Source organism: Callorhinus ursinus, unplaced genomic scaffold (assembly GCF_003265705.2).
Source record: "Callorhinus ursinus isolate GAN/ISIS: 27379988/994484 unplaced genomic scaffold, GSC_fseal_2.0 scaffold85, whole genome shotgun sequence".
Lineage (NCBI taxonomy): Eukaryota > Metazoa > Chordata > Mammalia > Carnivora > Otariidae > Callorhinus > Callorhinus ursinus.
In genome coordinates, this window is record NW_027397147.1 from 2,354,168 (window position 1) to 2,375,256 (window position 21,089).

The 21,089-nt window shown below is 49.8% G+C and overlaps 1 protein-coding gene across 7 annotated transcripts; it reads left to right on the forward strand.

Annotated features, from left to right (window-relative positions):
* The first annotated feature begins 113 nt into the window (after positions 1-113).
* On the forward strand, positions 114-15,289 carry UBFD1 (ubiquitin family domain containing 1). Of its 7 annotated transcripts, XM_025855404.2 has the most exons (9): positions 114-351; positions 535-864; positions 1,773-1,981; positions 4,613-4,678; positions 4,837-4,942; positions 6,234-6,304; positions 6,607-6,697; positions 8,826-8,908; positions 11,371-15,289. In XM_025855404.2, exons 1-9 carry the CDS (start codon positions 327-329, stop codon positions 11,479-11,481), a joined length of 1,092 nt encoding a protein of 363 aa, XP_025711189.1. In that variant the 5' UTR covers positions 114-326; the 3' UTR covers positions 11,482-15,289. The 7 variants fall into 7 exon arrangements, with proteins under 7 accessions (XP_025711189.1, XP_025711192.1, XP_073744104.1 ...); XM_025855407.2 differs by lacking the exon at positions 6,607-6,697 and having other exon boundaries at positions 11,371-11,509; XM_073888003.1 differs by lacking the exons at positions 6,607-6,697; positions 11,371-15,289 and having other exon boundaries at positions 115-351; positions 6,234-6,284; positions 8,826-8,909.
* The last annotated feature ends 5,800 nt before the right edge of the window (positions 15,290-21,089 follow it).

Below are 21,089 nucleotides of genomic sequence, written 5' to 3' on the forward strand. Positions count from 1 at the left end.
CTTAAAGGCGCAGCCCCGCCCCTTAAAGGCGCAGGCCTCCTAGCTTGCAAGCCCACGCCCCCCAGCGCGGCTGCAGCCCCACTCGGCCTCTAGGGGGCAGAGCCCTTCGAGCGGGAGTTTTCCCGGACCCGCCCCCCTCGGCTCCCGAAAGCTAAAGCGTGGCAGGGGCCGGGCCGCGAAAGCGGAGGAGGCGGGTCTCCATAGAAACGTCCACCTGTTTCCGGCCAGTCTGTGCGAGATTAGGGGCTGCTGCGGGGGCCAATCTCAGCTAGCTCGCTTTTTCCCAGCGGCCTCTGCGGGAGTGGTGGGTGTTGTACACAATCATCATGGCGGCGGCCGGAGCCCCGGATGGTGAGTGTGGCGGGGGTGGCGAATGCCCAGGTTGGGCCCAGGTAAAGAGGGCCTCGGGGAGGGATGCGGCCCGGCCCGGTGGGGAGCAGCCTGGCTCGGGAGCGGAGGTCCGGCGGCGCCCGAGCGGGGTTCGGTCCCAGGCCCAGCCTGCGGCGAGCGCCCACCCCCCCAACCCCCTTGCAGGCATGGAGGAACCTGGCATGGACACGGAGGCCGAGACTGTGGCGACCGAGGCCCCCGCGCGGCCCCTGAACTGCGTGGAGGCCGAAGCCGCGGCGGGGGCGGCGGCCGAGGACTCTTGCGCGGCGCGAGGTAGCCTGCAGCCGGCGCCGGCCCAGCCCCCTGGGGACCCTGCGGCCCAGGCCTCGGTCAGCAACGGCGAGGATGCGGGCGGCGGCGCGGGCAGGGAGCTGGTGGACTTGAAGATCATCTGGAATAAGACTAAACACGACGTGAAGTTCCCCCTCGATAGCACAGGCTCCGAACTAAAACAGAAGATTCATTCGATTACAGGTAATCGCAGTGGTACTGTTAGGGGACAAGGCAGCCTTTTCACCCCGCCTGCCGATTCCTAGTGCTCGCACTGTTAGGCACCACGCGGGCCACTCTTTGCATCCACTCCCTCAATGCTTGGAATGGTTCTCCGGAGTAAGTACTGGTATACCCATTATTCAGGTGGGGAAAATGAGACCCAAGATGATAGAGCTAGAAAGTGGCTGAGCCGAGATTCAGGCCCAGGTCTGACTTTTAGGCCCAGGCTTCTAATCAGTGCTGCCCTAGACATTTCTAATGAAAATCTGAAGCACGTGTTAAATTTATAGCTCCTAAACCCTTTTCTCTGGAGAGTTTGATTCAGTGGATCTGGAATGTGGTCAGGAATTCATTTTTAGCAAATATCTTGGGTAATTCTCATAAGAGAAATTTAGGAAACACTGCTGTTGACTATCATGCTCGCCCCTTCACAGATCCTCATAGTTTTTAGTCTTGTTTTGTTTACAGTAATTCACCAACTGAAATGATTTCTTTTTTAAGCTTTCTCCATGTAGCCTGTGAGCACGCGGTAAAAACAAGAACCTTATCCTTATGGGTTTCTGTATCACTGAGGCCTGTGGATTCTCAGTGTTTGCGTGATCAGAGGATTGAGGAACAACTGGGAATGAATGACAGCTAACATTATTGAACGATTACTTAATGCCAGACACTGCACTAGATATTCTGTTTGTTTTAATCCTTAAAAGAAGTCTACGCAGAAGGAAATGCTGCCATCACAATTATAAAATTTTGGAAACAGGCTCAGAGGTTGTCAGTTGCTTGAGCGCACAAAGGTGCTGGAACAGTATTCATCTCCAGGTCTGTTACCAAACGGCTCTGGTCCAGGTACATTTTTCATTCCTTTCTTTCACTGTCTCCCTTTTCCCAAGGTCTCCCTCCTGCCATGCAGAAAGTCATGTATAAGGGACTCGTCCCTGAGGATAAGACGTTGAGAGAAATAAAAGTGACCAGCGGAGCCAAGATCATGGTGGTCGGCTCCACAATAAATGATGTTTTAGCCGTAAACACACCCAAAGATGCTGCCCAACAGGATGCAAAGGCCGAAGAGAACAAGAAGGAACCACTCTGCAGGCAGAAAGTGAGTCTGTCATGTGATTGCTAGTCCTGGGAAGTTTGGGGCTTTGTCCTCTGGAGCCTTGGCTGGTTATATTCTCCCTAGAATAAGCTCCTTTTCGGACAGGGCCCATGATGGAAATTTATGGCAGCAGTTGGGTGCGGCTGACTGTTGAGTGGAGGTGACAACTACCTGAGATTTGCAACTTTGTCTCATCTGGCGGGTCAGTGTGTCTCAAGTCTCTTTACTTTAGGATAAGGCCTTTGTAAAGGCAGGCTTCAGACAAGTATTGAAAGGAATCAGATGTGCATTTCTCTTTAGTGCCAGAGAAAAATGCCACCAGCAGAATGAACCGCCCCCATTTTGTACAAGTGCTTACATTTGTTTTTTGGTTTGTGGCTTCCCCCGAGTCAAGCCATTTCTGGATAGCCATAGAACTCCGCAGCTTTCAGAGGTTCCTCTAAAACTGACTTTTTCAGGAAGCCAAATGAAGCTGACTAGGAACATAACTACCCTGGCTTTGGTTTTTTTTTTTTTTCCCTTCGTGGTCCATGAAATGGGGACCTGATTTTTTATATCCTGTTGCTCATTTTGGATGGAAGAGATCCAGCCTTGTCTTGTGTTCCTTGTAGCGATTAAAATTCCTTTTCGTAATTAGGAAAAGTGAGAGTATTTTACCACAGAGGGAACTGGTTGGAAGAACCATCTCTTGCAACCTTTCCACCAGAGAACCCGCTCATTGTCATGGGGCCTCTTGGCTATGACTGGCAGCTTTCCAGGAAAACAGATATTCTCAACTTAACCTGTGTCCCAAGTAGTGTAGATCAATTTGGGGGTTTTTGTTTGTTTGTTGTGTTGTTTTGCTGGTTTTTAGTTTTGTGTTTTTAGAGTAGACCAGTTTGAACCAAGATTGATTTTAGTGACTCTAGGCACTAAGGCATATGGCTAATAGTGTGAGGAAGATACAGTTTTGTGTTACAGGCCCATGACCCTCTATGTGTGCTTTGCAAACCTGACTAGGCATCAAAACTTGACCAGAATTACTGTGACTGTCCATGTTTTGCTACAGAAACAATATGTTCGAATGACAAGGTACTGCCCCAGGTTCTACAGAGGATAACTTGTAACATGTTTTTAAACCGTATTGCTTTTTTAAAGTCCATAACACTTGGGTTTTATAAAACTCAAAAACATTTACTTACAGGGTTTTAGATGAGGAGTTGTAAATCTATATTAACATCTAAAAAGTATTTATTTGGACCGTTTCAGCCCCAAATATGGGGTCAAAATGTAACCAATTGACTTCTTTTCCACTCCTCTGCCACATACATGAAATTGTCAAATGTGAGCATGTCAGAAGTGAGTGAGGGTTCCCACCGGTCACACCCTTGTAGCTTTATATGCTTCTTAAACATAGGTTTTGAGTTACTAATGGTAGCTTAACATCCTTAAAGCTGTTTCCCACAGTACAGGGAAAATTCTTCTCAAAGATCGTTGCGAGGTATGAGTCAAATTAAGCTGTTAATTTCTGCTGCTCTGTTTCATTGATGCTAGTTAGGAGTTAACACAGCCTAATGAGAAGGACCCATTCTCCTGGCTTTTTGTCAGCTTGCTCAGGAATCTGGGGCTGCTCCGTATGGGGACCCTTTGCTAGCAGTCTGGCAGTATTGAGTTTATCCCTGCCAGAGGGTCTCTGCCGTGCCAGGGAGGGTTGGAAGTGGCTCATGACCACGTGGTGCTTCCATTTGGTGGAGTTGTTCCCTTTCACCTGCTTGCTGTGCCATAGTCTCAGTTTTACCGAATAGTGACCAGACAGTGACTTATAAAGCCGCCAGTGGAGAGTAGACAAGCTCAGGCATTTGGGCTGCTCAAGATCTGTTTTAGGGAGCCATGAGCCCAGTGAGAACCCTTAACAAGCTGCCTCAAACCCTGGGGGGCGGGGGCGGGATCAGAGACTTGTTAACGTCAGTCTGTAGAGGAATTGGCATTTGTCTCGGAAATACGTCTCATGGCCTTCTGTGTAGCTGGGGTTGAGGGTGAGGTAGTGAGGAAGATTGCTACAGTAGTCTTGAGTTTCCATTTGTTGAAGAAATGCCCCTTGTAGGCAGTTAGGCTGATCATCAGCACTGTTTCTTTGGGAGTTTAAGTTGGCAGGGATGGCTGTCATTTTGTACCTACCAGGAGAATACCCTTTGCGGTTCTCTTTATCATGATGTTTATCCCTTTCAGTGGTAGTGTTTTTTTTGGGGGGGGGGGTGGCCAGAGGAGGGGATAGTTTATTTGAATTAGCATCCGGAAGCCTTAGTTGCTCTAGAACTTTGATGTCTAACACAACAGCCACGTAAAGCGTAGTAAAATTCAGTAACATTGAGAATTTAGTCCCTCAGTTATGTTAGCCAGCTTTCACGTGCTTCCTAGACCCGAGGGTCTCGTGGCTACTGTCTGAGACAGCACGGATGTAGGACATGTCTAGCATCAGAGACCTCGCCACCGGACAGCAGTGCTCTCTCATGTCAGAGGACCCGTAATCTGTACACATTGAAAGCTCTTGACCCGAAACCTGAAGGCTTTTTTCCCTCTTTTCCAGAAAAGTAGTAACATGACTAAAATGCAGTCAGCTGTTTCAGTTATCATTTCTTCTGACTTATGTTCCAGCAACACAGGAAAGTGTTGGATAAAGGAAAACCCGAAGATGTGATGCCATCTGTTAAGGGTGCCCAGGTAAGCCGGACTCCTTTGTGAGCGTTGTGAAAACACGCCAGGCCCCCCTTCTGACTTCCTGAGGTTCCTGTGATCACGTCCTCCCATCCTGTCCCTGGTCCTTCCTTGTGTGTCTTTGTTTCTGATGCATGTCTCTCACTGCGCTCCCATGCCTCCAGGAGCGCTTGCCAACGGTACCCTTATCCGGCATGTACAACAAATCCGGAGGCAAAGTGAGACTCACTTTCAAGCTGGAACAAGATCAGCTGTGGATCGGCACTAAAGGTAGGCTCCCACTCCTGGCCCTTCCCGGCTCGCTGCCTCGGGCATCCAGCAGCATTTGGGCTTGGGTGCGACTCTGCTCCTCCTGAGGTCTCTCTCTTCACTGTGCTTTGCGTGCCCCTGGCTTTTTGTCTTTGCTTTTAGATGCTCACCTTCTGTCTGGACCCTTTTCCCTTCATTCTTTTCAGTCTTATGTCAGGGCCAGTCCATCAACAGTGGCTCTTCACTTGCACCCAAAACCAGAGGTCCCAGATGTGTAGCCTGAGGGTCAGGTGTGGCCCCCAGACCAGGGTTTTTTGGATTTACCCACGTTCTGTAAAAATCAAAGAGATTTCACTTGATCTGACGTGGGGGTTTTTGGGCTTCTCTTGAAAAACAAACAAACAAACAAACAAACAAAAGATGCAGGCATTCTGGACCTGCATTCTCACATGGCAGCGATCAGCTGGAGCCAAGTAGTAGGTTCAGATGAGCCATGCCACAGTCCTCACTGTCCGTGTACCTCATATGGAGCCAGCTTTGTTCATGTAATGTCACCTGCCTGGCCCCTGGAGGTCAGAGTTTGTCCCTGTACTGGGTGCATTTTCCTAGTACCGTGGACCCACCCCTCCCTCCCTACCTGTATGTGCTCTGCCTGTCTCCACCTACGCCTGCCTGTGCCTGGTGGGGCGGGCTTGCTGCTTGCTGTTGGCTGGGAATCGTCTCTGACTCTCCTCCCCCTCTGTTCCCTCAGGTGGTTCAAAGTCTTGTCAGTTACGCTCCAGAATTATCTGTGTCCCTTTTTTTTTGCCACTCTGTTGTGCCAGTTAAGACTCTTAGTATCTTTAAACTTGGTTTGTTAAAGCAAGTTAACCTGTTTCCCTGCCCTGTCTGTTTTGTTGTGTCCTACCCATCTTCCTCCCTGGTTCCCATGCTCAGCAACCTTTGGCCTGGAAGAACCAAGTTCAAATGCCTAAACGTAGTGTCCAGTGTTGTCAGATTTTGGACCTAGACTCCTACCCCGCTTGCCCCGTTACACGCTGTGGGCTTCAGCTGCACTAGCCTGCAATTTCAACTGTGCTCTGCACAGCCCCACGTCTTTGCTCCTGCCGGGCCCTTAACTTGGAATGCCTTCTTCCCATTCCTCATTGTTAATAAAATTTCCGGAGGCCCTACTTTAATGTTCTCTTCTAATGAAGCCTTCCCCAATGCCTCCCCACCCTCCAAATGAATTGCTGCCATTTCTGTTCATAGAGCGCTCCGTTTACATCCCCAGAGCATTCATTACTCTCTGACTTGTCTGTCCCCCTGTTAGATTCCCGGAGGGAACCGAACATGCCTAATTCACCTGGTTCTGGCCAGCACTGTAGGTATTCAGTGTTCGAGGTAAATGCTAAAGAGAAGTACAGGGGGTCCCATCACATGAGGTTGACTGGTTTCAGGGACAGGCCATTCGGTATGACTCTGCTTCGAGCGGGACCACAGACTTCCAGGAAGTAATGAGCGGGGCAATGGGGCGTGAGGCGTTTTCTCATTCCGAATGCCGACACAGGCATTCTCGTCTGTCTCTGGCTGGTCCATAAAGTGAACAAAGACCGGAATGCCAAAAGCGCAGGAGTTTTCTCACGATTTTATGGTAACTTGTTGTATCTCCTCCCTTTCACCCTTGACTATAACTGCATGGTCAGAGCAAGTGTTGCAGAACACGTAAGGGCTTCCCCGGTCTTCCCACGGGCCTTCAGACCCTTTCCCAGGTCCTGCAGTCCGTGCTCGTCCACCGTGAGTTGCCCTGCCTCTGTTGGCCCCTTCCTTGGCCATGACTTTGCGGGCGATTTTGCTTAGTTCTCCGTCATTGCACTGACTTGCCCAATTCCTGCCTCTTCTTCCATTTCCACTTTCTCTTCCGGGCAGTGTACTGGAAGGCCACTGCTGAGGCGGATGCAGGAAGTCACCTGCGGGCCGCGAGGCTAGGTGTGGGCTGGGGAGGCCGGGGAGGACTCCGGCTGTAAGTGCTCGTTGGTTCCTCAGGGAACGTTTCCGTGGTAGAGACCGTGTAGGAAGCACGTCCTCACTGCAGGCCCGAAGTGGAACCTCCCGTACCTGGGGCGGAGGTGTTCTCTCAGCTCAGAGGAGTTGCTGCTTTCCCGCTTTGGCACAAAGCACTCGAAAGAATCGTGACAGGTTGGGGTTTCAGAGCTATTGACAGCCTCCTTCCTCACCAGCCTGATGAAAGAGCACGGCCAAGAGTGCCGTCTTCACGGGCGACAGGGCCGAGAGTTTTGCTCTCAGGAAGGCTGCTGTAGTGATGTGCGTCAGGCATTGTTCCCACTGGCCCAGGAGTCTTGTCCTCTGAACGTCCTGAGCACCCTCCCAGCAGGACAGCCTGTTCTGGGAGTTGGCCACCAGCCACCGGCTTCATCTTTCCGCTGGCGAGAAGCTGCTGTGGGACGGCCATCCCGGCAGCCGGTTGGCCTTTTTCTTGCAAGTGGGGTGTTTCGCGGAGTGACACTCAAGGCTCCTACTTACAGCTTCAGCTCTGTCCGTGGTAGCGAGAGTAAGGCCCGGCAGCGAGCAGAACCAGCTTCAGGCAGGAAACGTGGATGGGCCAAGCCGCGGGGGGGGGGGGGGGGGCGGGGGGGCGGGGGGGCATGCACCCTGTGTGGAGGGGCGTCCAGCCTGATCAAGCTCATCGCTGTCACTCAGGAATGTGGGCCCAGGATCGAGTTTTCAAGAGAAGCCAGAAATGTATCTTTTTGTGTGAAATCTTAGGACATTTCAAGGTGGCTGGTGTTTTAAAAAGTTTCAATCTTAAAAACAGCTGCTGGTCGGGTCCTGCCTGTGGGTCACTGTTCTAGAGCCACTGAAAGTCACAACCCAAATGGACACCTTCACATCCATTCTGCCCACCCCCCATTTTTCAGACACCAAGGCTCACGGAATGGAAGTAAAATGTCTCGAGTCAGCAGCTAGACTAGAGCCCAGGCCTCTAAATTCCGGGTCTGTTTGGTCAACTCATCCATTGGCAGATTCTCTCTTTTCCAGAATTTTCTTTCTGCAAAGGCTGTCCTGGGTTTTTTTCCGACTTGGCTTAACTTTGCTGAGAACTTCCCCATCCCCGCTGCGTCTGCTGCTCCCTGGGGAGGGGGGGTTCTTGTTGCGCAGGCACTGCGCCCCCTCCCGCCTTCATGCCCCACCCTGCGGCACTGGCCTCACTTCCTGCAGGCTCCTCTCCTGCCATCCCTCACTGCCGCCTCTTTCTTACCTGCCACCCTTGAACTTGCTGCAAAATGTCTTCTGACCCCCCTGTAATAAGTGATACTTTGAGGGTCGATCACAAGAGGTTGTAAATGTTTCAAGAGCACTTCCTCAGGTGTGTGTATGTGGAGGGTTGGGGGGCTGGGAGAGGGGAAGGGGTGGGGGAGGGCAAGTGAGGAGGAGGGTGGAATAGAAACGAGTTGAAAGCCCCACGCACTCCCTGCCTGTGCTAGCCACAGGGGCATGCTGTTGCCTCTGCTCTTGGTCCTCTTGACTGCCCCGCCCCCAGGCGCCAAAGACCTTAGCCAGTGCTGGGCTCCGGCAGGAAGGCTGCAGTGGGAATCCTTGGGTGTTTATAAATTGCCAAACTTTAAAAAAAATAACACCAGGAAAGCGCTCTCTCTGTTCTCAGAGTCCTTTAATATATGCCATGACAAGCAAATGTTCCCCATTTGCTTCCAAGAAGTTCCCACCTACCAAGCAGAGCTCTGTGGGTGTGCTGGTCAGACGACCTTGTCCCATCGTCCTTAGAGCACGTGGGAGACTTGGGATTACAGTAGATCCCAGAGCCACCAAACCTAATGAGGGACTGCTGAGTCACAGGAGTGGACAGGAGGGCCTTTGAGTAATCACTGTAATCCCTCTCAACTAGAGCGGACTGAGAAATTGCCCATGGGCTCCATTAAAAATGTGGTCAGTGAACCTATCGAAGGACATGAAGACTACCACATGATGGTAAGTAGCCCGGCGTGGTTTAGCCTCTCACTGCACTCCCACTTCTCATCTAGCAGGGAACGGAGTTTTAACTGAGCTTTCTTAACGGACGAAGAAACTCAATATTCAGAAGACGCATGGTTTTAAGACCCTCACGTTTTCTTCATCTCCTTAGAACTCAATCCATGACCTATTCCTAAGTTTATTTCTGCAACGCCCACCCACCCCCCATCAGTTTAAAGGGGATATGTTTTTATATCTTTACCTTCCTCTCATTTGTAATATTTTTGTCATTAGATCAGGAAAATAAATACAAGGAGGAGGATTGGCTTGTGGGTTTTCATTTTAACTTTTGTCCTGTGTATAAAACAAAATCTCCCACTAGCCTTGGCATTTGTGAGGACACAGGCGGTCCGCTTCTGTGGCACTGGTGCTCTTCTCAGGCGCAGCCATCAGGTGGCTGAGGACACCGTGGGGAGGACGGAGTCTGGGGTCATCATTCCACATGGAGGTTTATTCTAAAGAGAGCAGGCTGTTCTTTCCCGAGATAGAATGTTTGGAGGCATTCCCCGAGTTTGTGCAGAACAAAGCCAAGAATTCAGTGATGCGGGGCACAGAGAACGTTCACTGCTCAGGCAAACCCCCAAGTTTTCCCAGCATGGTTAGGAGAGGCCACTTTAGAAGTGAAGTTTAGTTGCCTAAACTCCAAAGTTACTCTGACAGGGGCCTGACCAGAGCCAGGAATGGGGTGGGGGCAGGGCTGTCTGCCATTCTCCATCCGAGGAGGCGGGGTTTTTAGCGGGCAGCCAATGGCGCACCCCGTTCCAGGGATGAGGAGCAGCCGGTGGCTTGACCTGTGCATCGGGGGTAAAAGGTCCCCTGCAGAGGGAGGTGTTGGAAGGTCCCAGGGAAAAGGGGGTCTGGTGTTACCGAAGTTCTCTCTGGGCAGATGGCAGCTCCCCTCTCTTGCCCTGTTGGTGTCTGTCCACTCAGAGGCGCTGAAGCCAGGCCACGGTTAGGGTTGCAGTCCCGGGGCCGCAGGGCTCCTGGGTGTCCTGGGAGTGATGATGTCACTGGGGCTGCTTGCAGGCCCTCTGGCGGCCCTCCCACCCCTCGTCCTTAAGAAGGATCGCAGACAGACTTGTTCTGCCTACTCGGTCATTTTTCCCATCTACGAAGTCGGCTTCTGGATATTTTCAGCCAGGCCCCTTCACTCCCTTTTGAAACGTTCATCTGACCTGTGTTGCCCATGACATTCGCAGCCCCACTTTTCAAGCAGCCCGGTGAGTGGGATTCCCAGCAAGTTGAGGGGACCATTTCAGACATCCTTAAAGAAATCAGTTTGGATGGTTGATGTTTTAATATTCAGTTCAAATGCTTGTTTCTCTCTTGGGTCATTTGTGGCAGAAAGGAGTGCTGATAGTCTCTTCTCTTTACTAAAGGACGTGAAGTGGCACCTTGATCTCTGTGTAAATGAAAGTAACTGCTCATTTTGCAGATGCCATTTCAGTAGCTAGATTAATGGTATCATAGCTCACACCAGAGAGGGTTGGCTGTGCTTTTCATTCTTAGGGAAATGTTTAAAAATGCAGAAGAGAACAGAGAAGAGTAGAACAAACCCATATATCCATCACCAAGAAACGAGTGTTGTAAATATTTCGTGAATTGCTTTAAACCGTTTTTTTTTTTAAATAAAACCTACCAACGGCAAATATGTCCCCATTGTCTTCCCCTCCCCCATTACTATGAGCATGATTTCTCATGTGGGTCCTTCCCAGCTCTCTGCTTTTGTTTTCGTATAAATCCATGAACGAGATACAGTATTGTTCTGTGTTTTTTCAGTTTTCATAAATGGTAACATGGTATGTATCGTTCTGCAACCTGCTCTTTTTGGTTCGACATTGTGATCTGTCCATATTAACTGTAGATCCAGTTCATACCTTTGAAAAATAATCCCACATTCGTACGAATAGGGCATGTCACTTTTAATTTTGCGTTCCCTTACTGATAGATAGGTAGGTTTCCAGGTTGTTAACCAGTTGTGACGGTGCTGCTGTGAACATAGATTTGTTCCTTTGTGCATGTGTGACAGTGTTTCTAGGGCAGTGGTTCTCAAACTGGTCTGTGTATCAGTAGTACCACGTCGCCTGGGATCTTGTTAGAAGCGCAAATTCTCAGGCCCCAGACCTCCCAAATCAGATGCTCTAGGGGGTGGAGCCCAACCAGTCTGTTCTAACAAGCCTTCCAGATGGTTCTGATGCACACGCAAGTTTGGGAGCCACTGCTTTAGGGTCGGCTGTGCTTAACTCTGCCACCACCCTTTTCGGGGGAAGGGGGGGACAGGAGAATGCTCCCCGTGTGCACAGTGTTTCCCCCTTCCCTTAGTTTTAATTCACTTCTCCGCCCTCCCCCGTGTTTGTCGTGCTGCCTGCTCGGTCTCCCAACCTCTGAAGTACCGCTTGGTTTTCCTTTTTCCCTTCCAGGCGTTTCAGTTGGGCCCCACGGAAGCCTCTTACTACTGGGTGTACTGGGTCCCAACTCAATATGTGGATGCAATCAAAGACACTGTGCTGGGGAAGTGGCAGTATTTTTGAAAGCACTTTCACCTCTGGCCCAGGAGACTGACCCAAAGTGAAGGACATTGCTGGGAGAGGCCTGCAGCATCCCTGGATTTCAGAGTTCTGGGACTTTGTTCAAAAACAAACAAAAAAACCTATATCCACTCTAAGGCGATGTGGTGACTGAAGCCAGAGGTGATGTACTTTCACCATTAGCTTAATTTTAACTTAAAATCACCGGTTCCCTTTTCTGGCAGTCAGCTTCATACCATTTTTAAAGTCCATACGGTGGAAATCAATAAATCTGAGTTCCGAGCACGTTGTGTGGAATACTCTTCGGTGTGTTTGAGAGTAGATCTGCCAGTTTTGTTTAGAAAGGAATGATCAAAAGCTTGCTGGTTTCCTTTTTTATTTTTATTTTTTTTTAAGGCGATTTCAACTGAAATATTTTCATAAATCTTCGGTTGCAAACATTTGGACTGCGTTGTGATGAATTGGGTTTTGGTTTTGTTTTTTTTTCCATATAAAATTGTATGCAAAATGAGGGGGGGGTTAGTAAGCCATATTTTTCTGTCCATGGATTCAGATTTAATTTTTTCCCTTTTGTATGTTCTCACTTCCTAGATTTGAATTTTTGTTTTAAAAACCCAAAGATGTCAGTTCCTGGTTTTGTACCTCATCGATGCTTCCTCTCCTGGCCTCCCTCCCACCATGTTGCTGCTCGAGAACGCACGGCGGGAGAGGAAGAGCTGTTGGGTCTAGGGCAGGGAGCTCTCGTGCCTGCTGTGCTGGGTGTCGAGCAGCCAAGTATCTCACAGTGACTCCCGTCCAAACGGCTTGCCCCTTGGGCCGCGGTCTCTGGGGAGTTCCACCTGCTGGTGTCCTGGTTGTCTGGTGCCCTCCCTGATTTGGCTCTGAGGCCCAGCCTGGCATGGGTGTGTCTGGGCTGCGCTGCCCAAAAGCCACAGCTCCCAGGCCGACAAAGACCTCTTCAATGAGGAGCTGGATGGAAGCACGTTTCTATGGCCATATAACCTCAGGCCCATATCCTTCTTTCTTTCGAAATTCCGAGAAATTCTTAAGCAGTCCAACGATTATTTCAATTACTGCTTCTCCATTTGGTCCTTCTGCTCATGCATTATGTTCAAGTGTCCTTCATCCCAGGTTCAGAGATGCTGCCTTTCTCAATAAAAGACCTGTTGACCTAGTGGGTTGGCCGATGTACTTAAACATCGAAAATGGGATAAATTGCTTTTGTGATTAGCTCACCCTCTTCTGGTTTTAGCCCTTATGTTCTTGGTACACGTGAGCTTCTGTTGTCTCCCTATGGCTCGATCGACTCGGACACGAGGGCGAGTCTTTTGGTGAATGATGCCCTTTGTGCTCTTTGCTGTTTCTCTGCTGGCTGTCTTTGCAATTCTCCTCTCCCTGGCTGCAGGCTCTCATAGTAAGGTTTGGCGAGAGATTTTCCAAACTTCACATTCTGGATTCTAGGCTGTTCCCCCTCATCCTGTGAAATGTAATTAGCATGTGTTCGCCTAAGATGACTATTCCTTGTGAGCCAGTTAATGATGATACTCTACGCCCTTCCCTTCCAAGCTGTAGTTCAGGAATCCAGCCCATGTAGACAGACTCGTGCTTTTCACGGTGTAGCCCTTGCCCAGTTACACATCTGGGCAGGGAACTCTACTCTTGCTTTTGTGGGGGCATACGTACCTATGTGAAGTGTAGCGTCCAAGAAACCGCCTGCTTGTCACCCGTTGAAGAAGGAGCAGTCACTGCGCTTTTCTGTCCCCGTTGGCCTGCAGTTTCTGGAGAAGAAGAGCTTCTGTGCTACTTGTCAGAGCCTCCTCTGCAGCGGACGGGTCTGCGGAGGAAACGATGTCATAGCAAGCAGAGGGTCCTCTTGGTCTGAACACTGCCCTTTTTGTTGGCCAGTGCTCCGTCCTGGAGACGTGTCCTGACAGTGCCACACACCCACCTTTGTTCTCGCGAAGCAGGTGTCTCCGTCCCCAGACTGGCCTCACAGTGCTGCTCTCAGAGGCCCTTCCCACCAGGTCTCCTTGTTTGCCCTGTTCCATGGCTTCCTGTGCTGTCTTGCCCCTCCCCCTCCAGTGAGAGCGTGTGTGTCCCCTTATCTGCCTGCTCCCCAAGGGCCAAACCGCTTCTCACTCGGGCTGCTGTCATTTCTAGACAGGACCAAAGCCTGCGTGAGCCTTTTTATTTTACGTAAAATGGTGCTTTTTTTCCTTACTTCAAGATACTATATATAAATAATAATGTCAACGACATCTTTTCGTACAGAGCCGTTGGAGTATTGTTTTACAGAGCTCAGTAAATTTGCTAGAATGATCTCGAGCTCTGGCTCCTGACCCTGTCTGCATGGAGACCTTGCTGGGAGCCCTCGGGAGAGCAGAGGTGGACAGCACCAGAAGCCACTGGGAGAAGTATTGGACTTAGATCCATGTCTGGGTCACAGCAGTATTCACGGTTTTTCCCTCGGTCCCGTGAGCGGTCTCTTCCTAACCTTGTTTACGGTCTAGAATGTTCTGACTAAATCTGTGTTAGCAAATTGAAGTCTCGTACTCTTCGGTGGCATCACAGTGTTAATTTGTCCTCAGGATTGTTTCCGTGCAGTCCCTTTGCTGGGGCCGTGCCCTCCCTCACCGTGGCAGAGGACATGCATCAGGACGAGCTGGTCCCCAGGAGGGGCTCGGCGCGCGGGGAGCCAGGCTCATCCTCTCTTCGCTTTTGGGGCGCTTCTCCACGCCTCCCGAGGGCCTGCTTCCTCCTCCAGGGTTTGTGCTGGCGGTCGTCCTGCGGGGCTTTGCTCACAGACGGCAGGCCTTTCTTCCCTCCCAGAGACCACTTGGCAGAGCGATGACCAGGTCATCCCGGCCAGGCCCGCGCAGCTCTGGTTCTGTGAGTCCGGTCCTCTGAAAAGCCGACTCATGAGCTGCCGGAACTCTCCTGTATGGAGTGTTTTCACTGAAGCTGGGCCTTTCGCAAGTAGCGTTCACTCTTTTTAGATGCGATTGAACTGAGCTAAGGATGCTCTTGTGGACACGGTGGGGGCCAGTGAGGCCCAGTAGGCTCCTTAGTTGCTGCTCTGTCTTACGAGGGCCAAAGAGACCAACTCTGCCACTTTGCTACGTCTCAGAAAAGTTGCCATATTTCAGCCGGAAGGGACTTGCTTTCCTCTTTTCCTTACTTTAACCATGTGCCTGGAGGAGCCGTCCTGGGCTCTTGCACTTGGCCCACCCTTTCTTTGCTGGGGCAGCGAAGGGGAAGGGATAGACTCCGTGTGCCAGGGCCGTGCAAGGGCAGGCTTGCTTTCCACCCCATCTTCTTCTGAGGGAGACCTTTCTCTTGCTCTTTGCTGCTCTCTTCATGCCTGTTGTCTTGGAAAAGGATGGTCCCTTTGTCTGAAGGCTTTGTGAGGAAGTCCTCTCCAGGGAGGAGGGGCACCTGTTTCCTAATAGGGCCGAATGGCCTCTCCGAAGTTACAGGTGGTCAGGAGCCCTCCGAAGTGCAGAACATCTGGCACTTCGACCGGCCAGGCTGGGTGGTTCTACTGCTCTCTCAGTTTCTAGAAACCTCCTTCCTTTTCTTTCTTAAAGAGTTCTGCAGAATTATTTGACAATATACGTAAGTACTATGTTTTCTTGTGGTGTGCGCTCTGTCCTGGTTTCTGTTTTTAAATCAAATGCCTGTTTGGGAGGAGATGAACGTATTTAGTCTATTAGATCTGCGCTGCTGGACTTTTTTTTAAAGTGTAATCTTGACTAGCTGTCTTATTGTTTATCCTGTAAGATTAGTCTATCAATTAAAGTTTGATAATTAATTGCGTCTCCTTTTCCTTTCAGTTTTTCATGCGCCTGATCTGTACTGGGCATTGCCCGATATTTGGGACTGGGCCCCGGGCCTGTTTTTTTGCTGCTGTGGTCTGCTATAGTACTGTCTTATGTATTTGGCTTTAAGTATACCCAAATTTGTTCCTGTGCAAAACAGGCAATACAGTGAATTTGGTTTATTTCCTGTGTTAGCCAGAATGACCAACTGGTCGGACCCACTCGGGGGAAGGCAGTCCTCCTTCCGTGCTCTGGCCTCCAGGCGTCAGGGAAGCTGCCTCCCTGTCCTTAAGCCTTCTGACTAGCGCCATGCGTGACTTCACCTGGCCACTAAGCCTTTGAGGACGTGTTTAATAAATCACTGGAAGGAGCTACAGCTCTTGCAGCAAGCTGCAAAGACCGGGGTGGGGGGAGATCTATTTCCCAAAACAGGACAAAAACAGTCCTTGGCATGAAGAGTCACTATAGTTTGTCACAACTGGTTTTGACCCAGTACCACCCACGGGCCCTCTCTTCTTCTCTGCCCATTATGAAAATGTTCCTGAAGGTTCTGGTCTCCTTGCCCCTCCCAGGCTCCCCCCCCCCCCGCCATTTTCCCAGTATCTCAATCCCAAAGCAATGCTGTCAGGTCCTTAAGGACCTGCTCTATGGGAGAGAGGGGCAGACTGTGCCACGTGCTGCACGTTGGTTGATGGACACCTGGAGAATCTTCTGTGTACAGAGGGTGCTGCTGGGTTTTATCCCAGTTTTGAAGAGTTATTTCAGGCACCTTCAAACTAACAGGATGACTCCTCAGATGGAGAATGAGAGAAACTCCAGCCTGAGGGGAGGTGTCTGACATTCTCTCAACAGTAGTAACTGACAGAACTCTCTCTGTGGTAGGCATCCCATGAACCAGACAGGGCAAGAGGCAATGACTTCTTCCTGCTCTTGCTCAAGAGGTGGTCTGGCCAGCCCATCCATGCTATGGGGGTGTGACATGCTTCCCACCCACGAGCTCTCTGCCAACACTACGTGGCTCCTTGAGCCAGGATTAACCCCTCTGGCTTTCCCTAGTTCATCAAGCCTAATTTTGATCTGAAGCCTTGTTAGCCTTACTGTCCTGATAGAACCTTTCCTACTGTTCACCCCGTTTTATAACTCCGAAATTTTCAAGTTTCTTCTGTTTTACCCCTCCTGCCCCTTATCTAATTTTAATTCCTTGCTGTTTTCCCTTTTTTTTGTTGTTTTGTTTTGGACATTTTCAAACCTACAGAAAGTTGAATATGCTACAGTGACCACCTCTTACTTTTCACCTAGCTTTCACCAGTTCTTAAAATACTAACCACACATGCTTGCTTGCTTCCTCAGACACACGTGCACTTTACTGTTACTGGAATGTTTGACAGACATGCAGACATCATGGCATTGAGCACTCATCTCCTCAGAATGACACTGTCAGACCTTACCACAACAGAATTGTCTCGTCTAGGAAAACTGTCGACTCAGTAATACCTGATATACACACCGAAGTATCTTCTAGAGCTAGTGTTTCCCAACTCATAGCCCTTATGTTTTTAAAGATTGATTTGAGAGAGAGAGAGAGAGAGAGAGGGTGAGCTGGGGGGAGAGGGAGATTCTTAAGCAGACTCCCTGCTGAGTGTGGAGCCCAGTATGGGGCTTGATCCTAGAACCCTGAGATCATGACCTGAGCCAAAATCAAGAGTTGGGCGCCTAACCAGCTGAGCCACCCAGGCGCCCCTGTTTTTAAATCTTTATCCCAATCTTGTGTTTTTTTCAATACTGTTTTAGCTTTTTTGTTGCTAATTTTGGTTTTTCTCTCTCACCTGAAAGTAATTTCCCCCATATATTTCTTTCATCTTAATTTACATGGTGACCCCTAGATCTGTTCTTCCCTTCTGTCCTGAGTCTTGCTCTTCTTTATGTCATGAGTTTGTCACGGTTGGTCAGAGCCGTGGTTCTAGAGGAGGCATAGTCGGAACTAGCACCTCATGGGGCAGAATCCTCTCATCTGCTGATCACTCTGGCTTCCCTCCCACATCTAAGTCTAGGACTTACCGACTCCAGGGCTCTAGGACTCCGAACTCTTGGTTTTTGGTGACAATCTTGATTCACATGACGTAGGCAAAGTGATATGGCTCGTGTAACCGGAAAATCCAGAGTCTCAGACCTAGCCCGGTGCAGGCGCTCAAGTCAGGTTGTCAGGCGCCTGACCCGCTAAGTCCCAACTCTGCTTTGCCACCTAGAGCTCTTAATTGGCTTGTTGCCCCTGCCCTCTGCAAACACACAAACATGGTAACCTTAGCATCTAAAGCATGTCCTAATTGACCTCCATTCATTGTTGAGTCTGGGGCTTTCAGACACTCCAAACTAGAAAACAGAGCAGCTTTGGCAGACCACCTAGCAGGCTTTTGACCTCTTGCCAGATGCCAAGCCAGTGCTACTTGGTAAGGGACTTGTACACACTGCCTTCAGGTCCTGTGACATCAGCTCCTTCATCGAGTCTTAACCATGTGCCAGGTGCTGGGTCAGATGATGCACATGCGTTGTCGCTAGCCCTTTGCCACATCCCTGGTCACCCCCGCTCTACCTATTAAAGGAAACGGGCGCAGAGAAGCTATGTGACTGGGTTGTGTGCCTGCCAGAGGCCATTCAAAACCCGGTTTCGGCTTCACGTGTAACTAGTCTGTGCCCTAGATAGCACCTTATGGTTGAGAACCAATGAGGGAACTCGGCTACTTTTTCCTTTGTGGATTTCTTCTTTCCCTGGTTTAGCTATAGGTGTGTTAAGGGCACTACCTTGTGTTTGTAAGTCCTAGTTTTAAACTTTGAATTCTGACATTTGTTTATTAATTGGCTGCCATGTTAAAAATGGAAACAGTAATACGTGTACTTGCTAAAGAAATTTTAAGGGGTAGGTAATCCTCTCAGTTCTCAGCTCTGATCCATCCTTGAAGGAGGTAAAATTCACACATGTAAGGATCCGTCCCAGGAACTGAGGGTCAGTCATTCTCACTTCAAGCCCTTAAAGCTGAGAGCCTAACTCAATGGGGACTTTACAGCTGGAGGGAACCAGCCCCGGGGAAGCGCCTGGCGAACACTCGGACTCCAGCCCCGTGGCTCCAGTCTGGAGTTTTTCTTAAGCTCTTGCTGGTTATCCGTCATTTGCTTGGGTATCCCGCAAACAAATCCCACACAGTCCCCACCTGAAATTCTGTCGCCCTTCAGTCTGATCCTCCTCCGTTACCTATTTCAGACAGCTACTCAGGCAGCACCCAAGCCAGACACTTGAGATCCTAGGCTTGCTGCGTTTTTCATCTGACCAAGTGCTGCCATTTTTATTCCCAGAATATCTTTCCAGTCCATCCCTTGTCATCCCAGCCCCAAAATCTGCGTTTTTGTCATGGGCTTTTCCATGCCCTCAGCCCACTCTTTGCATGGCTACCAGTGTCTGAGGCCAAGTATATCTGACTGTGTCTCCCCTGTAGAAGATCCTGTCAGCACCTGCTGCCGACACGTTCTTTAATCAGACTGAAGCCCTCCTTTGTGACCTGATCCCAGCCACAGTAGGGAGTCACAGGCGGCTCTGCCCATGAGTTCATGCTGTAGCAGTGCCCAGACTGAGCGAACGGACGACCCACCTCCTGTCTTGGTGTACACTGCTCTCCTGCCTGCCTGGGTAGCTCCTACAGAACCTTAGGAACTCTGCTCAGGCCTCACTGCCTGCCAGTGGCTCTCACACACCAGCACCTCTGCATGGTTTTCACATACTCTTATTTTTTTTTAATTAAAAATTTGTTTAAAGATTTTATTAGAGCGTGTGCCAAGAGCATGTGCCCACAAGCAAGGGGGAGCAGGAGAGGGAGAAGCAGGCTTCCCGCTGAGCAGGGACCCGACGCGGGGCTCAATCCCAGGACCCCGGGATCATGACCTGAGCCAAAGGCAGACGCTTAACCGGCTGAGCCACCCAGGTGCCCCTGTATAATTTTTTTTGAAGATTTATTTATTTTAGAGAGTTCAGTGGGGAAGGGCAGAGGGAGAAGGAGAGAGAGAATGTCAAGCATACTCCCTGCTGAGCATAGAACCCCACCTGGGGTTTGATCCCAGGACCCTGAGATCATGACCTGAGCCAAAATCAGAGGTCAGCTGCTTAACCAACTAAGCCACCCAGGCACCCCGTTATTTATTTTAAGAGTACGGATTAACAAAAATAAGCCAGTGTATTTACCATATTATGGTATTCATCACTAACATTTTGGTGTTTTATAGAAATGGGATCATGCTATTTATGTTTTTATTTAAAACACTCATCTTTCCATGTCACTGTGTAAAATTGTTTAGCCAATCTCATATGGTTGGCTATCCACCTATATGCCATCAGTATACTCTTTGTTACATGTACCATGAAGTTTATCCCTTTTTAGTCTGACAGCTTTCAAACCAAAAGGTGGACTGACTAGTTCAGTGAACGGGCATATGCACACACATGCTGTCACCTGGCTGCCAGTTGTTAACATTGTGCTGTTTTCACTGTTTTTTCTTTTGCTGAACCATCTGAAAGTTAGCTGGAGACGTCTTGGATGCTTTACTCCAAAACGTCAAGATGTCTCTATCCCGAGAATAAGGTCTGCTCCATAATGCTGTTATTAGACCTGAGAAGTTCAACTTGTATCACCTACATACAGTCCAGTTCTCAGAACATTCGTTTCCCCCAGTCCTTTCACGTAGCATGAGGTTGACATATCTCTGGTCCGTGTTCATTTAGAATAGTTGCCCTCTCCTTCTTTCCCCATGGCACAGATGTTTAAAGTCCCACCTTCTGGATTCATTTGCTCATGATCAGATTCAGGTTAAATGATTCCAGCCAAACCCAGAGGTGACGTCCGTCTCGGCCCATCAGATGGGGAGCAGCGGTGCTTGTTGCATTCCTGCTGAAGCTGAGTAGGATGCATCACCCGGATTTTAAGTCTCCCTTACACACGGTGAGCTCTCAGAGAGCAGAGACGTGTGCTCAGGCCCTGCCTGGTGGTGTGCCCGGTCCATGGTGGGCGTGGAATGGTTTCATGGAGTGAATGAGTGCGCTTGCCGTTGAGGGGACACAGAAGAGCCAAGAGTGATGTGGCAGAACTGGAGACGGGACAGGAAGCCAGTCACGACTGGCCTCATAGCCACCATGGCGCCACGGAAACGGCCTACCACAGATCCTCAAAGGCACTTGTAGGAGGCCATTAAACCAAATGCACAGGAGCGCCTGGGTGGCTCAGCCAGTTAAGCATCTGCCTTCGGCTCAGGTCATGATCCCGGGGTCCTGGGATCGAGTCCTGTGTTGGGTTCTGCGCTCAGTGCAGAGTCTGCTTCTCCCTCTCCCCCTTCCCCCATTTGTGCTCGCTCTCAAATAAAATCATACCAAAAAATAAAAAATGCACACAATCTCATTTACTGTTTTAATTCACACACCCTTTGAAATACTATATTGGGCCAGTTCACGGCCTACCTATGGTGGCACACGAGTCTGTCAAAAGATTTTTCCAGCAAGTTCTTAGAGTAGAAAGGTCTTTGCAGTTGCTTAACATCCAGGTCCTAAAGTAGCATCACCAGCCAGTTATCTGTGTGTACTCAGTGACTTTTTCCCCTTACTCTGGCTCCTTTGAGACTTCCCACAGCTGCAGGATGTGAATGGGTCCCTCCGCAGGTGTGTGGTTAATACAGCAGTCAAGTGGTCAGTTCAGTGCCAGCACCGCTGAGCTGCGGGACCTTCAGCAGAAACCACCATGGGGGCGTTTTTTGGCAAAA

Excerpts from the sequence above, each read along its gene's own strand:
- UBFD1 (XM_025855404.2), top strand. The coding sequence starts at position 327 with ATGGCGGCGGCCGGAGCCCCGGATG. Across the intron at positions 352-534 it reads GGCGGCCGGAGCCCCGGATG|GCATGGAGGAACCTGGCATG; the intron begins GTGAGTGTGGCG and ends ACCCCCTTGCAG. Across the intron at positions 6,698-8,825 it reads GCAGTCCGTGCTCGTCCACC|AGCGGACTGAGAAATTGCCC; the intron begins GTGAGTTGCCCT and ends CCTCTCAACTAG.